The sequence below is a fragment of the Triturus cristatus genome, chromosome 3_1 (assembly GCF_964204655.1).
Source record: "Triturus cristatus chromosome 3_1, aTriCri1.1, whole genome shotgun sequence".
Taxonomy (NCBI): domain Eukaryota; kingdom Metazoa; phylum Chordata; class Amphibia; order Caudata; family Salamandridae; genus Triturus; species Triturus cristatus.
The window spans coordinates 3,075,924-3,090,941 of record NC_140583.1 but is presented as its reverse complement, the minus strand read 5'-3'; the positions used below and the strand labels follow the sequence as shown (position 1 = coordinate 3,090,941).

Below are 15,018 nucleotides of genomic sequence, written 5' to 3'. Positions count from 1 at the left end.
TGTTTGATTTCTTTCTGTTTGGCCTCTTTCCGCCATAACCGGAAGGAATCAAACATGGCCGGCCTAGCTTTCTTTTTAAATAATTTAGCTTCCAAGTTATCTAAAATGGCAGTCTCAAAACTACCATGAGGTGGCCAACTAAGGACGCCATCCTTTTTAGTATAACAAACCCAATATTCATTATATACGATAGGACCCACGCCATGGCGACTATAGAGCTCATAAAGCGGAGTTCCAGTCGGAGGTATCGGGCATGAATCCTCCAGCCGGGAATCCATGCTGCAACATTTGAGAAACCCAAACAAAGTACTACGGCCAGGCATCGTGCACACTAACCGAGTATACAAACTTCAAGGGCTATCGAATTACGATGTCCTCGCAAAAATGCAAGACCCTCGGTTTTTGGCAATTGCAATCGTCAAATAAAACCCAACAACTAAGAACCACGAATGCTTATGGAACCATGCAAACAACAAAGCAACACTGGGAGCGACCCACAAATACTTAACTGAGAGAACAATGGCGTCACCAGGAAGGCCCGTTAATCATCTCGCCGTACAAAGGACTACGCCAGGCGCCAAAACAGGTCGACAGTCAGGGCATCGGTCCGTCGCAGCCGTCAGGAGGCGGGGATCTTCGCGGAAAAGACGTCGGGCCACTTATTTCGACAACTGGATCGATGAAGCGGGGTGCACCTTCCCTCGGAGATTTCACACGAAGTTCCTCACGATCGTCGGGCTTTGGACCGGTACCGTTGATGTCGCCCCACGTTGGGCGCCAACTGAAGGACTGGGTTATTCTTAAGATCCAGCGGTGCCAGGGGGCAACACCTGAAACCTTCGTGGGTTACCTGTTCTGGCGTACCAAACACAGAGACACGGGACACTTCCAGCGACGTCAGAGATCAGCGTTTATTTACTGCAGGGATACAGAGGTCACAAGAAGTACACAACGTGTAGGTTCTCGGAGACTGCTTCAAATTCATTGTAGAAGTGGGTCGCTCCTTTTATACACGTTTTTGCCATAGCACAGTATGGCGAACAAAGGTTACAACTCAGTTCCCACAACAAACTTCAAAAGGGTCGCGTTCATGTTTCAGGAGGCCGGAACATAATTACAACAATCTTGCCAGTTCCCAACTGTAAAAACATATTCCCTCCGCAATAAACACATTTCCTCCCAACCATAAACACATTAAGGAAGGACGAAAAACAGAATGAAAGGAAAGGATGAGGATGCACAACAGGTTAGAAAAGAGTGTTAGGGGCAATAAAGGAAACTCGATAGAGGGTTCAAAGACCTCGTGTCTAATGTATGCGTGACTGAAACAATAGACCGGAGCGGCAAGATGGGCCATGAGCGGGGCCATCTGCCTCACTCGTGTCATTCCCCTCATCGTAAAAGTCACCTCAAAGAAACACGTGTCCTTCGTACTAGCTTGAAAGTCCCAGGGTCACGAAGCGGACAAAAAGCCCGTTCGCTGGCTACCTGAGGGCAAGAAACAAAATGGACGCTGTATCTAAAATGGAACCCGAGGGTTCGGATGAACGAACCCGAAAATGAGGCGAACCATACGTGGCTGTATTGCGAAACTTCGTACACCCACTGTACTCGTCATTTGCGGTTCATAGATACCAAACTCGTCCATATTCGTCACCACTCAAAAAGTGCCGTCCCGTCTCACACGGAACCTCAATGGAGTGAGGCAAGTCTCGGCATGGCCACCATGCATGTCCCTGCTAGGCTTGGTAAAGATGGAGTAACGCAAGTCTCAGCCTTGGCCACCATGCGTGTCCCTGCTAGGCTTGGTGAAAATGGAGTGAGGGAATTCTCGGGCTTGGCCACCATGCATGTCCCTGCTAGGCTTGGTGAATATGGAGTAATGCAAGTCTCGGCCTTGGCCACCATGCATGTCCCTGCTAGGCTTGGTGAATATGGTGTAACGCAAGTCTCGGCCTTGGCCACCATGCGTGGCCCTGCTAGGCTTGGTGAATATGGAGTGAGGCAAGTCTCGGCCTTGGCCACCATGCGTGGCCCTGCTAGGCTTGGTGAATATGGATTGAGGCAAGTCTGGGCCTTGGCCACCATGCGTGGCCCTGCTAGGCTTGGTGAATATGGAGTAAGGCAAGTCTGAGCCTTGGCCACCATGCGTGTCCCTGCTAGGCTTTGTGAATATGGAGTGAGGGAAGTTTCGGCCTTGGCCACCATGCGTGGCCCTGCTAGGATTGGTGAATATGGAGTAAGGCAAGTCTCGGCCTTGGCCAACATGCGTGGCTCTGCTAGGCTTGGTGAATATGGAGTAACACAAGTCTCGGCCTTGGCCACCATGCGTGGCCCTGCTAGGCTTGGTAAATATGGAGTAAGGCAAGTCTCGGCCTTGGCCACCATACGTGGACCTGCTAGGCTTGTTAAAGATGGAGTATGGCAAGTCGCGGCCTTGGCCTCCATGCCTGGCCCTGCAAGGCTAGGTAAATATGGAGTAAGGCAAGTCTCGGCCTTGGCCACCATGCGTGGCCCTGCTAGGCTTGGTGAATATGGAGTGAGGCAAGTCTCGGCATGGCCACCATGCATGTCCCTGCTAGGCTTGGTAAAGATGGAGTGAGGCAAGTCTTGGCCTTGGCCACCATGCGTGGCTCTGCTAAGCTTGGTGAATATGGAGTACCACAAGTCTCGGCCTTGGCCACCATGCGTGGCCCTGCTAGGCTTGGTGAATATGGAGTGAGGCAAGTCTGGGCCTTGGCCACCATGTGTGGCCCTGCTAGGCTTGGTGAATATGGAGTGAGGCAAGTCTCGGCATGGCCACCATGCATGTCCCTGCTAGGCTTGGTAAAGATGGAGTAACGCAAGTCTCAGCCTTGGCCACCATGCGTGTCCCTGCTAGGCTTGGTGAATATGGAGTGAGGGAATTCTCGGGCTTGGCCACCATGCATGTCCCTGCTAGGCTTGGTGAATATGGAGTAACGCAAGTCTCGGCCTTGGCCACCATGCGTGGCCCTGCAAGGTTTGGTGAATATGGAGTGAGGCAAGTCTCGGCCTTGGCCACCATGCGTGGCCCTGCTAGGCTTGGTGAATATGGATTGAGGCAAGTCTGGGCCTTGGCCACCATGCGTGGCCCTGCTAGGCTTGGTGAATATGGAGTAAGGCAAGTCTGAGCCTTGGCCACCATGCGTGTCCCTGCTAGGCTTTGTGAATATGGAGTGAGGGAAGTTTCGGCCTTGGCCACCATGCGTGGCCCTGCTAGGATTGGTGAATATGGAGTAAGGCAAATCTCGACCTTGGCCACCATGCGTGGCTCTGCTAGGCTTGGTGAATATGGAGTAACACAAGTCTCGGCCTTGGCCACCATGCGTGGCCCTGCTAGGCTTGGTGAATATGGAGTGAGGCAAGTCTGGGCCTTGGCCACCATGCGTGGCCCTGTTAGGCTTGGTGAATATGGAGTGAGGCAAGTCTGGGCCTTGGCCACCATGGGGGCCCTGCTTGGCTTGGTGAATATGGAGTAAGTCAAGTCTCGGCCTTGGCCACCATGCGTGGCCCTGCTAGGCTTGGTAAATATGGAGTAAGGCAAGTCTCGGCCTTGGCCACCATACGTGGCCCTGCTAGGCTTGGTAAAGATGGAGTAAGGCAAGTCGCGGCCTTGGCCTGCATGCCTGGCCCTGCAAGGCTAAGTAAATATGGAGTAAGGCAAGTCTCGGCCTTGGCCACCATGCGTGGCCCTGCTAGGCTTGGTGAATATGGAGTGAGGCAAGTCTCGGCATGGCCACCATGCATGTCCCTGCTACGCTTGGTAAAGATGGAGTGAGGCAAGTCTTGGCCTTGGCCACCATGCGTGTCCCTGCTAGGCTTGGTGAAGATGGAGTAACGCAAGTCTCGGCCTTGGCCACCATGCGTGTCCCTGCTAGGCTTGGTGAATATGGAGTGAGGGAATTCTCGGGCTTGGCCACCATGCATGTCCCTGCTAGGCTTGGTGAATATGGAGTAACGCAAGTCTCGGCCTTGGCCACCATGCATGTCCCTGCTAGGCTTGGTGAATATGGAGTAACGCAAGTCTCGGCCTTGGCCACCATACGTGGCCCTGCTAGGCTTGGTGAATATGAAGTGAGGCAAGTCTCGGCCTTGGCCACCATGCGTGGCCCTGCTAGGCTTGGTGAATATGGATTGAGGCAAGTCTGGGCCTTGGCCACCATGCGTGGCCCTGCTAGGCTTGGTGAATATGGAGTAAGGCAAGTCTGAGCCTTGGCCACCATGCGTGGCCCTGCTAGGCTTTGTGAATATGGAGTGAGGGAAGTCTCGGCCTTGGCCACCATGCGTGTCCCTGCTAGGCTTGGTAAAGATGGAGTAAGGCAAGTCTCGGCCTTGGCCACCATGCGTGGCCCTGCTAGGCTAGGTGAATATGGAGTAAGGCAAGTCTCGGCCTTGGCCACCATGCGTGGCCCTGCTACGCTTGGTAAAATGGAGTAAGGCAAGTCTCGGCCTTGGCCACCATGCGTGGCTTGCTAGGCTTGGTGAATATGGAGTAAGGCAAGTCTCGGCCTTGGTCACCATGTGTGGCTCTGCTAGGCTTAGTAAAGATGGAGTAAGGCAAGTCTCGACCTTGGCCACCATGCGTGGCCCTGCTAGGCTTGGAGAATATGGAGTAAGGCAAGTCTCGGCCTTGGCCACTATACGTGGCCCTGCTAGGCTTGGTAAAGATGGAGTGAGGCAAGTCTCGGCCTTGGCCACTATGCCTGGCCCTGCTAGGCTTGGTAAAGATGTAGTAACGCAAGTGTTGGCCTTGGCCACCATGCGTGGCCCTGCTAGGCATGGTGAATATGGAGTAAGGCAAGTCTCGGCCTTGGCCACCATGCATGGCCCTACTAGGCTTGGTGAATATGGAGTGAGGCAAGTCTCGGCCTTGGCCACCATACGTGGACCTGCTAGGCTTGTTAAAGATGGAGTATGGCAAGTCGCGGCCTTGGCCTCCATGCGTGGCCCTGCAAGGCTAGGTAAATATGGAGTAAGGCAAGTCTCGGCCTTGGCCACCATGTGTGGCCCTGCTAGGCTTGGTGAATATGGAGTGAGGCAAGTCTCGGCATGGCCACCATGCATGTCCCTGCTAGGCTTGGTAAAGATGGAGTGAGGCAAGTCTTGGCCTTGGCCACCATGCGTGGCTCTGCTAAGCTTGGTGAATATGGAGTACCACAAGTCTCGGCCTTGGCCACCATGCGTGGCCCTGCTAGGCTTGGTGAATATGGAGTGAGGCAAGTCTGGGCCTTGGCCACCATGCGTGGCCCTGCTAGGCTTGGTGAATATGGAGTGAGGCAAGTCTCGGCATGGCCACCATGCATGTCCCTGCTAGGCTTGGTAAAGATGGAGTAACGCAAGTCTCAGCCTTGGCCACCATGCGTGTCCCTGCTAGGCTTGGTGAAAATGGAGTGAGGGAATTCTCGGGCTTGGCCACCATGCATGTCCCTGCTAGCCTTGGTGAATATGGAGTAACGCAAGTCTCGGCCTTGGCCACCATGCATGTCCCTGCTAGGCTTGGTGAATATGGAGTAACGCAAGTCTCGGCCTTGGCCACCATGCGTGGCCCTGCAAGGCTTGGTGAATATGGAGTAAGGCAAGTCTGAGCCTTGGCCACCATGCGTGTCCCTGCTAGGCTTTGTGAATATGGAGTGAGGGAAGTTTCGGCCTTAGCCACCATGCGTGGCCCTGCTAGGATTGGTGAATATGGAGTAAGGCAAATCTCGGCCTTGGCCACCATGCGTGGCTCTGCTAGGCTTGGTGAATATGGAGTAACACAAGTCTGCGCCTTGGCCACCATGCGTGGCCCTGCTAGGCTTGGTGAATATGGAGTGAGGCAAGTCTGGGCCTTGGCCACCATGCGTGGCCCTGCTAGGCTTGGTGAATATGGAGTGAGGCAAGTCTGGGCCTTGGCCACCATGGGGGCCCTGCTTGGCTTGGTGAATATGGAGTAAGTCAAGTCTCGGCCTTGGCCACCATGCGTGGCCCTGCTAGGCTTGGTAAATATGGAGTAAGGCAAGTCTCGGCCTTGGCCACCATACGTGGCCCTGCTAGGCTTGGTAAAGATGGAGTAAGGCAAGTCGCGGCCTTGGCCTCCATGCGTGGCCCTACAAGGCTAAGTAAATATGGAGTAAGGCAAGTCTCGGCCTTGGCCACCATGCGTGGCCCTGCTAGGCTTGGTGAATATGGAGTGAGGCAAGTCTCGGCATGGCCACCATGCATGTCCCTGCTAGGCTTGGTAAAGATGGAGTGAGGCAAGTCTTGGCCTTGGCCACCATGCGTGTCCCTGCTAGGCTTGGTGAAGATGGAGTAACGCAAGTCTCGGCCTTGGCCACCATGCGTGTCCCTGCTAGGCTTGGTGAATATGGAGTGAGGGAATTCTCGGGCTTGGCCACCATGCATGTCCCTGCTAGGCTTGGTGAATATGGAGTAACGCAAGTCTCGGCCTTGGCCACCATGCATGTCCCTGCTAGGCTTGGTGAATATGGAGTAACGCAAGTCTCGGCCTTGGCCACCAATCGTGGCCCTGCTAGGCTTGGTGAATATGAAGTGAGGCAAGTCTCGGCCTTGGCCACCATGCGTGGCCCTGCTAGGCTTGGTGAATATGGATTGAGGCAAGTCTGGGCCTTGGCCACCATGCGTGGCCCTGCTAGGCTTGGTGAATATGGAGTAAGGCAAGTCTGAGCCTTGGCCACCATGCGTGGCCCTGCTAGGCTTTGTGAATATGGAGTGAGGGAAGTCTCGGCCTTGGCCACCATGCGTGTCCCTGCTAGGCTTGGTAAAGATGGAGTAAGGCAAGTCTCGGCCTTGGCCACCATGCGTGGCCCTGCTAGGCTAGGTGAATATGGAGTAAGGCAAGTCTCGGCCTTGGCCACCATGCGTGGCCCTGCTACGCTTGGTAAAATGGAGTAAGGCAAGTCTCGGCCTTGGCCACCATGCGTGGCTTGCTAGGCTTGGTGAATATGGAGTAAGGCAAGTCTCGGCCTTGGTCACCATGTGTGGCTCTGCTAGGCTTAGTAAAGATGGAGTAAGGCAAGTCTCGACCTTGGCCACCATGCGTGGCCCTGCTAGGCTTGGAGAATATGGAGTAAGGCAAGTCTCGGCCTTGGCCACTATACGTGGCCCTGCTAGGCTTGGTAAAGATGGAGTGAGGCAAGTCTCGGCCTTGGCCACTATGCCTGGCCCTGCTAGGCTTGGTAAAGATGTAGTAACGCAAGTGTTGGCCTTGGCCACCATGCGTGGCCCTGCTAGGCATGGTGAATATGGAGTAAGGCAAGTCTCGGCCTTGGCCACCATGCATGGCCCTGCTAGGCTTGGTGAATATGGAGTGAGGCAAGTCTCTGCATGGCCACCATGCATGGCCCTGCTAGTCTTGGTGAAAATGGAGTGAGGCAAGTCTCGGCATGGCCACCCTGCGTGGCCCTGCTAGGCTTGGTGAATATGGAGTAACGCAAGTCTCAGCCTTGGCCACCATACGTGGCCTTGCTTGGCTTGGTGAAAATGGAGTTTTGCAAGTCTCAGCCTTGGCCACCATGTGTGGCCCTGCTAGGCTTCGTGAATATGGAGTGAGGCAAGTCTCGGCTTTGGTCACCATGCGTGGCCCTGCTAGGCTCGGTAAATATGGAGTACGGCAAGTCTTGGCTTTGGCCACCATGCGTGTCCCTGCTAGGCTTGGTAAAGATGGAGTAACGCAAGTCTTGGCCTTGGCCACCATGCGTGTCCCTGCTAGGCTTGGTGAATATGGAGTTAGGGAAGTCTCGGACTTGGCCACCATGCGTGTCTCTGCTAGGCTTGGTGAAAATGGAGAAACGCAAGTCTCGGCCTTGGCCACCATGTGTGTCCCTGCTAGGCTTGGTGAAAATGGAGTAACGCAAGTCTCGGCCTTGACCACGATGCGTGGCCCTGCTAGGCTTGGTGAATATGGAGTAAGGCAAGGATCGGCCTTGGCCACCATGCGTGGCCCTGCTAGGCTTGGTGAATATGGAGTAAGGCAAGTCTCTGCCTTGGCCACCATGCGTGGCGCTGCTAGGCTTGGTGAATATGGAGTAAGGCAAGTCTCTGCCTTGCCCACCATGCGTGGCCCTGCTAGGCTTGGTGAATATCAAGTAAGGCACGTCACGGCCTTGGCCACCATGCATGGCCCTGCTAGGCTTGGTGAATATGGAGTGAGGCAAGTCTCTGCATGGCCACCATGCGTGGCCCTGCTAGGCTTGGTGAATATGGAGTGAGGCAAGTCTCGGCCTTGGCCACCCTGTGTGGCCCTGCTAGGCTTGGTGAATATGGAGTAAGGCAAGTCTCAGCCTTGACCACCATTCGTGGCCCTGCTAGGCTTGGTGAATATGGAGTGGGGCAAATCTTGGCGTGGCCTCCATGTGTGGCCCTGCTAGGCTTGGTGCATATGGAGTAACGCAAGTCTCGGCCTTGGCCACCATGCGTGGCCCTTCTAGGCTTGGTGAATATGGAGTAACTCAAGTCTCTGCCTTGGCCACCATGCGTGGCCCTGCTAGGCTTGGTGAATATGGAGTAAGGCAAGTCTTGGCCTTGGCCACCATGCTTGGCGTTTCTGCTGGGTGAAAGATTCAAGTTGCTCCTGTTCAGAGCTTTTCTGAAATAACAAATAATTTTCTGCAGGACATCACAGAGTTTATCCCTGTTCGACTACAGCTTGCAGTCTTGCCCCAATGGAGGAATCTGAGCTCCGAAATAGTGACTAAGGGCCTGATTGAAATGAAAGTGGATGGCTCGCCATTCTGCCCTGGGGACACAGCAAATGACTCCGCCTGCCTCATTTATAAATGATCCCCAAGGAGGCAGTCATTTATAAAAACGTTCTTAGGAACCCCCGTGGTGGCGCTACCTGACAATGGATATTGCTCTATGCTATGGGGTGTTGGCAGCAGGACACAGCTCCGTAGCACAGAATTATTGTTTTTTCTTTTCAAAAAGAAAATCCCAAAACAGTATTTCCTTTTTTAAAGAAAAAATATAATACTCCCCTCGCCATGGGAGTGCTCTCCCATGGAAGGGGAACATGATAACTTTTTTACTGTTCCTTACCACCCAGTTTTACCTGGCTGTAAGAACAGTAAACAAATGACTACAGCTCCACCCATCCTAATTGAGCGTGTGGACATGTACCTAATTCTCCAATGGTCCTTACTCCCCAGGGCCATTGGAGAGGTTTCGCCACAGTGGAGACAGAGTAGTCTCTGCCACGGTCAAATTTAAGGTCCACACAGTTAAATTAGGCGGGTTGACCTCTATGTTGGTGGGAAGGGAATATTCTCCTCCCGCCAACATATAAATTGGGCCCCAAGTCTGAACATTGGAATCTTCACCAGGCAAAGGTACCAAAATTATCCACTCGGCAAGGGCCCTGTGTTGAGCACGAATTTGGAATTTCTCCATCTCTGAGCTTTCCTGCCAAAAGTCAACGGCTTCACCTGGACCGAGTCCAATGTTTATCCAGCCTCGTAGAGCCCATCTTGGCCAAAGCCAGCTGCCACCGCACTGTGGATTAAGACTAAGTCAAAAGGTAAAACTGCTGTGCGGGACAAACCTGGTATTCCGCCCATGCTCCATTGCAGTAAGCCTTAAATTGTGTCTAGGTCCGAGTCAAGCGCAAACATATAACCACTGTTCTCACTTCTTTTTTAAAAACAAATTTTATTGAGGTTTACAGGTCTGCTCATTCACACACTGTGTAAAGATTCGTAATAAAATACATACACAGGGGGAAACAATAATGCAATCATGTAATGTATAGTTATAATAAGTAATCAATGCATAACTGGCCCTACCTCCTGTCCTCTCAATCAAGAAGAAAGGGTAAAAAAAGGAACAAATCCCGCATTGTGTTGCAGTCGCACTGCTCTCATTCCAGTCGTATATCAAATCTTAACTCTATTCTAACCTTCCAGTACCACCCCCCACCCTTTCCTCCTTCCAGGCATGTCACTCCTATCTCTCCATATGCACTTCGCTGTAGGTCTCTTTGTGTTGTATTTTCACTAATATATCAAGGGCGTCTGTGAAAGGGTGAATGTACAGTGGTTGCAGAGTTATGCTGCATAGTACTTCTAGGACCTCCATATCAGGCGTACCTCAAGGGCAATCTAACTAACCCTCCACTTCAGGAGCTGCAAACGCAGGATCTTCCTCACGTTCATCGTCTGGGAGTTTTATATAATGTTATAATGTTTCCCATGCCTTTGCTCCCTCTAGTGCACTCTCACTTCCCGCCCTCTTCGCCAGTTGCACCCGAACTATACCGTCACACTCCGCCCATTAAATGATGACCACTGTTGTCACTTAACACTTTTTAGAGCTATTTTTATATAAAACTTCAAAAAGTCATATCTCTTGTTTCCCTTACTGGAGTTTTGTTGTTGTTTTGTCGTCATTTTGTTCATTACATTATTATTGTTTATTTTATAAACTGGAGTGGAATTTTTATTGTAACTTGTTTGGTACTTTCAAATGCTTTACACATTTTCTTATGTTAATCATGTTTGCTCTGTGCCATAGCTGTCAGGGGTTGAGCTCAGGTTTGAATTACTGAAACCTTTACTGAACCTAACAAGAATATTGACATTATTACTTGTGGTGGACACTAGCCACCTTAACTAATAATCCACTTTCTTACAATTCTCTAAGAGGTTTGATATTTTGTGGCTTATCTAGGATGTGAGGGTTCTACTCCCTTACTGCAGATCAGTGCAGGGATGCAGTCTGCGTCCTTGGTAGAGTACAGCGTGCTATATTTGGTGATCTCTTTGCAGCAGAGATTTCTATGCATTGAATGGAGCGGAATTGACCCAACATTGCGATGGCTCCACACAAGGCACTACGGCTTTTCTATGGAGGTATCGCATTGAGTGCGCCTGCACAGCAATCTGCTTTTCCCCCTAAACAATCTCCCAGAGCAGGAGTTTGTTTTTGAAAAACAAACAAAGGACAAAACATACTTAGAGTTTTCTCTTACCATGTGGGGGTCTTTTCTTTCTTTACGCGTTTGGCACCACTGGGCCTTCTCTGGCAGTACAGAACTGGAAACATTCATGATCAAAAGTTTGAGCTGGCTGCGCCAGCATAGGTTCTGCTTCTGGAAACCTGTGAGCTAGCCAGTCTCTAAATAAGGTGCGCGGACCACATGTGTCATGGACAGGGCTCTCCTCGAGGTTTCTAGCAGGCTATCCAGCATGCCAAACTCGAAAGAAGCTCCCTTAGTTCTCTATCAACATGACAATCTACATCGTGTTTCAATTCTCTGATTGGCCTGCTTGTTGGCCTCATATTATAATTAAACCATGGTGCTTGGTAAAACTGTATTGAGGATTCAACTAAGATTGTTGAACAGGCTAAGAAATGGGTCAAGTTTGGAAAATGGTTGATGTTAAATGCTGTAATTTGCTTTTAAAGTATACACAATAAAGCAGAAGTTGATGGATTGATCAACTAACACAGAAAACTGATTTAATAAATTCACATTAATCCCACAGGTGGTGTGGCCAAGAATAGAAAAGGACACATTGTAGATTCAGTCATCTGTATTGCGTGGCTTCCTCAAGACAGATCTTTATCAGGAGTAGCCAGAGTCAAGGTACTGCAAAGTACTGGGAAGGAAAATGCCACAAGAACTTCAAACCTGACACAAGCAGCAGAGCCTTCTGTCCAGTGTGGAAATGGTGCCATCAATTCAGTACTTTCTAATTCACATCATGGATGTTCAAACATAAACCTAAATGATGGATATGAAAGTGGGAGTGTCCAGGGAGATAATATACTGTTGCGATATGGACCAACTGCACAGCAAAACTGTAAATCACTTTCACGCACAAAATGCAAAGAAAGCACCAATAAAAAGAGACTTCAATCGTCCCAACAGCAAGAGCATATGCTAAAAAGAGCCTATCAGTGTACTGAATGTGAGAGAACCTTCTATCAAAGAGCGAGCCTTATTTCACACCACAGAGTACACACAGGTGAAAAACCACATCAATGTACTGAGTGTGGGAAACGCTTCAGTCGCAAGACAAATTTCATTAACCACCAAAGAACGCACACAGGTGAAAGACCGCATCAGTGTACAGAGTGCGAGAAAAGATTTATTATGAAAAAAGATCTCATTGTGCATCTGAGAACACATACAGGTGAGAGACCATATAAATGCACCGAATGTGAGAAAAGTTTTAGCAGGAAAGACACTCTTTGCAAACATGAGAAAAGACATACAGGAGAAAAACCTTTTCAATGCACTGAATGTAAGGAGACCTTTAGTAGGAAAGATGTTTTAAAAAGTCATCAAAGAACACATACCGAATGTGAAACAACTGGTAGTGGCAGAGGCAGCCATATGGCGCAGTGTGTGGACGGAGAAACGCCCACAATAGAGTTGGTATTGCGGAAGAAAGCACCTTATCAATGTACGGAATGCAAGAAAGTGTTTAGTCAAAAGTGTAATCTTACTAGTCATCAGAGGACACATTCTGGAGAAAGGCCATATGAATGTAGTGAGTGTCTGAAAAAATTCAGTCAGAAGTCTTATCTTACTGTACACTATCGTGTTCACACCGGAGAAAAACCTTTTCGGTGCTCGGAATGTCAGAAAAGCTTCAGTCAAAATTCAAGCCTTTCTAAGCACTATGAAACACATTCAGGATGAACAATGGCACATTCAAATGTCAAAGAACTCGTCCACAGGGCAGTGTAATAATACCAAGAGTGACCGGAAGAACCTACTATTACACTAAACAAAGACAGACAAATAACCAATGTGTAGCACAATTTATATGTGACCTTGTGGTTCCTGCCTGTTTCACTGCTTACACAGAAAACCATAACAATGAGTTAGGTGCACACAACAACAAAAACTGCCACGCCCCTTAGCTAATTTGTGTTAAATAGCACCTTCATAATAGGAGCCTTCTAATAGCAGAGAAATATATTGCCTCATTGGAAATATAAGCATCCCAACTCACAATCATAAAACTACTTCCAAATCTAATATCAAAAGACGCAAATGCACAGAATGAATTCTATTGTTAAATGTGCACAAGCATTCTGCAAGATAAAAGCAGGACTGACCTCCCACCAATAAATGTAGGAACAGTACAACAAAGAAATCAATACAAACAACAGTTCAAGAAACTGGACCATTGTACCATACAACCATAGTGCGACCTGCAAGGATCTCTTAACACGAATCAACAAGGGCAGGCTTATGAGTGCTTACGCAGAGGAGAAGCGCCTCAGTGATGAAAACCCGACAGTGGCAGACTCTAGCTAGCTGCATGCTAGCAAAATGGTTCATTGCAGACATTTGAAAAGTAGGATCCAGATGCATGCATTTGTTTACACAGAGCCTAGACCTATTCACACCTGATTTGTTTATCTTCTCATGACAAAAACATATTAAACTAGTAGACATAAAAATGTAGCCTGCCCTTTCCGTTTCAAAATTGAAAAAAAAAAGATTTTGCCAGCCAAACAAATACCAGCATCAGAAACCAGCCAAAAATAGAAAACAATTCAAACGAATTAGAATTCCAACCGATCAAAATGTTTGTGAGCGAACCAGGTCTCCAGCATTGTATCTTGACCATGTGATGAATGCTAAAATCACTATTAAAACACTACTTCACATTACTCAACCTTGTTAAAAAAATACTAAGAATGAAACTGCACACCTTAATAAGCAATAATATAAACAGCTAAGTGAATAAAACTCTGGCCCGTAGGGCTCCATGCCTTGCAAAACCTACAATACCATACTCAAACCATAAACCAGAGAAAAGCCTATTGCATTCTGGCCTTTGCTTTTGGGCATTTATTTCCTCAAGAGTTTTGCTCTTTTTCCACCATCAGGCTTTTTTCTGCTGTGGCATATTCTTTATGGATTGAATGAGTGTCTGTAATGCGCTGGCATATCTCTTCATGGATTGAATGAGTTTCTGTAATGCAGTAGCATATCTCTTTATGGATTGAATGAGTTTCTGTATTGCAGTGGCATATCTCTTTATGGATTGAATGAGTTTCTGTAATGCGGTGGCATATCTCTTTATGGATTGAATGAGTTTCTGTAATGCGGTGGCATATCTCTTTATGGATTGAATGAGTTTGTGATGTGGTGGCATATCTCTTTATGGATTGAATGAGTTTCTATATTGCGGTGGCATATCTCTTCATTGAGTGAATGAGTTTCTGTAATGCGGTGGCATATCTCTTTATGGATTGAATGAGATTCTGTAATGCGGTGGCATATCTCTTCATGGATTGAATGAGTTTCTGTAATGCAGTGGCATATCTCTTTATGGATTGAATGAGTTTCTGTAATGTGGTTGCATATCTCTTTATGGATTGAATGAGTTTCTAGATTGCGGTGGCATATCTCTTCATTGAGTGAATGAGTTTCTGTAATGCGGTGGCATATCTCTTTATGGATTGAATGAGTTTCTGTAATGTGGTTGCATATCTCTTTATGGATTGACTGAGTTTCTAGATTGCGGTGGCATATCTCTTAATTGAGTGAATGAGTTTCTGTAATGCGGTGGCATATCTCTTTATGGATTGAATGAGTTTCTGTAACGTGGTTGCATATCTCTTTATGGATTGACTGAGTTTCTAGATTGCGGTGGCATATCTCTTCATTGAGTGAATGAGTTTCTGTAATGCGGTGGCATATCTCTTTATGGATTGAATGAGTTTCTGTAACGTGGTGGCATATCTCTTTATGGATTGAGGACCAGATGTATCAAGATAGTTATTTGCGATTCCCTAGTTGCTAATCACAAGGATTCACAATTAGGGAATCGCAAAATGTCATGTACAAAGGTGTATAGTATACCTTTTGCGATTTTTAGGGGGACGAAAATGACCTACCTCATGAATATTAATGATGTAGGTCGCAATTTGCGACCCCCTAGGAATCGCAAAAATCACGGGGATAGTGGCCTGCTGAGATCAGCAGACCACCGTGTCCGTGATTGCTTTTAAATAAAGCAATCTTTTTTTTTGTAA

General features: G+C 48.8%; 1 protein-coding gene across 1 annotated transcript; it reads left to right on the top strand.

Moving 5' to 3' along the window:
• The first annotated feature begins 8,430 nt into the window (after nt 1-8,430).
• Nucleotides 8,431-12,880, top strand: LOC146859566 (uncharacterized). Its single transcript, XM_085646484.1, has 2 exons — nt 8,431-8,512; nt 11,502-12,880. Exons 1-2 carry the CDS (start codon nt 8,431-8,433, stop codon nt 12,662-12,664), a joined length of 1,245 nt encoding a protein of 414 aa, XP_085502610.1. The 3' UTR covers nt 12,665-12,880.
• Nucleotides 12,881-15,018: the final 2,138 nt, after the last annotated feature.

Bases quoted from the DNA above. Each gene is read 5' to 3' on its own strand.
- LOC146859566 (XM_085646484.1), top strand. From the start codon at position 8,431: ATGCGTGGCCCTTCTAGGCTTGGTGAATATGGAGTAACTCAAGTCTCT. The intron at 8,513-11,501 runs GTGAATATGGAG...TTAATCCCACAG, and splicing joins GCGTGGCCCTGCTAGGCTTG to GTGGTGTGGCCAAGAATAGA.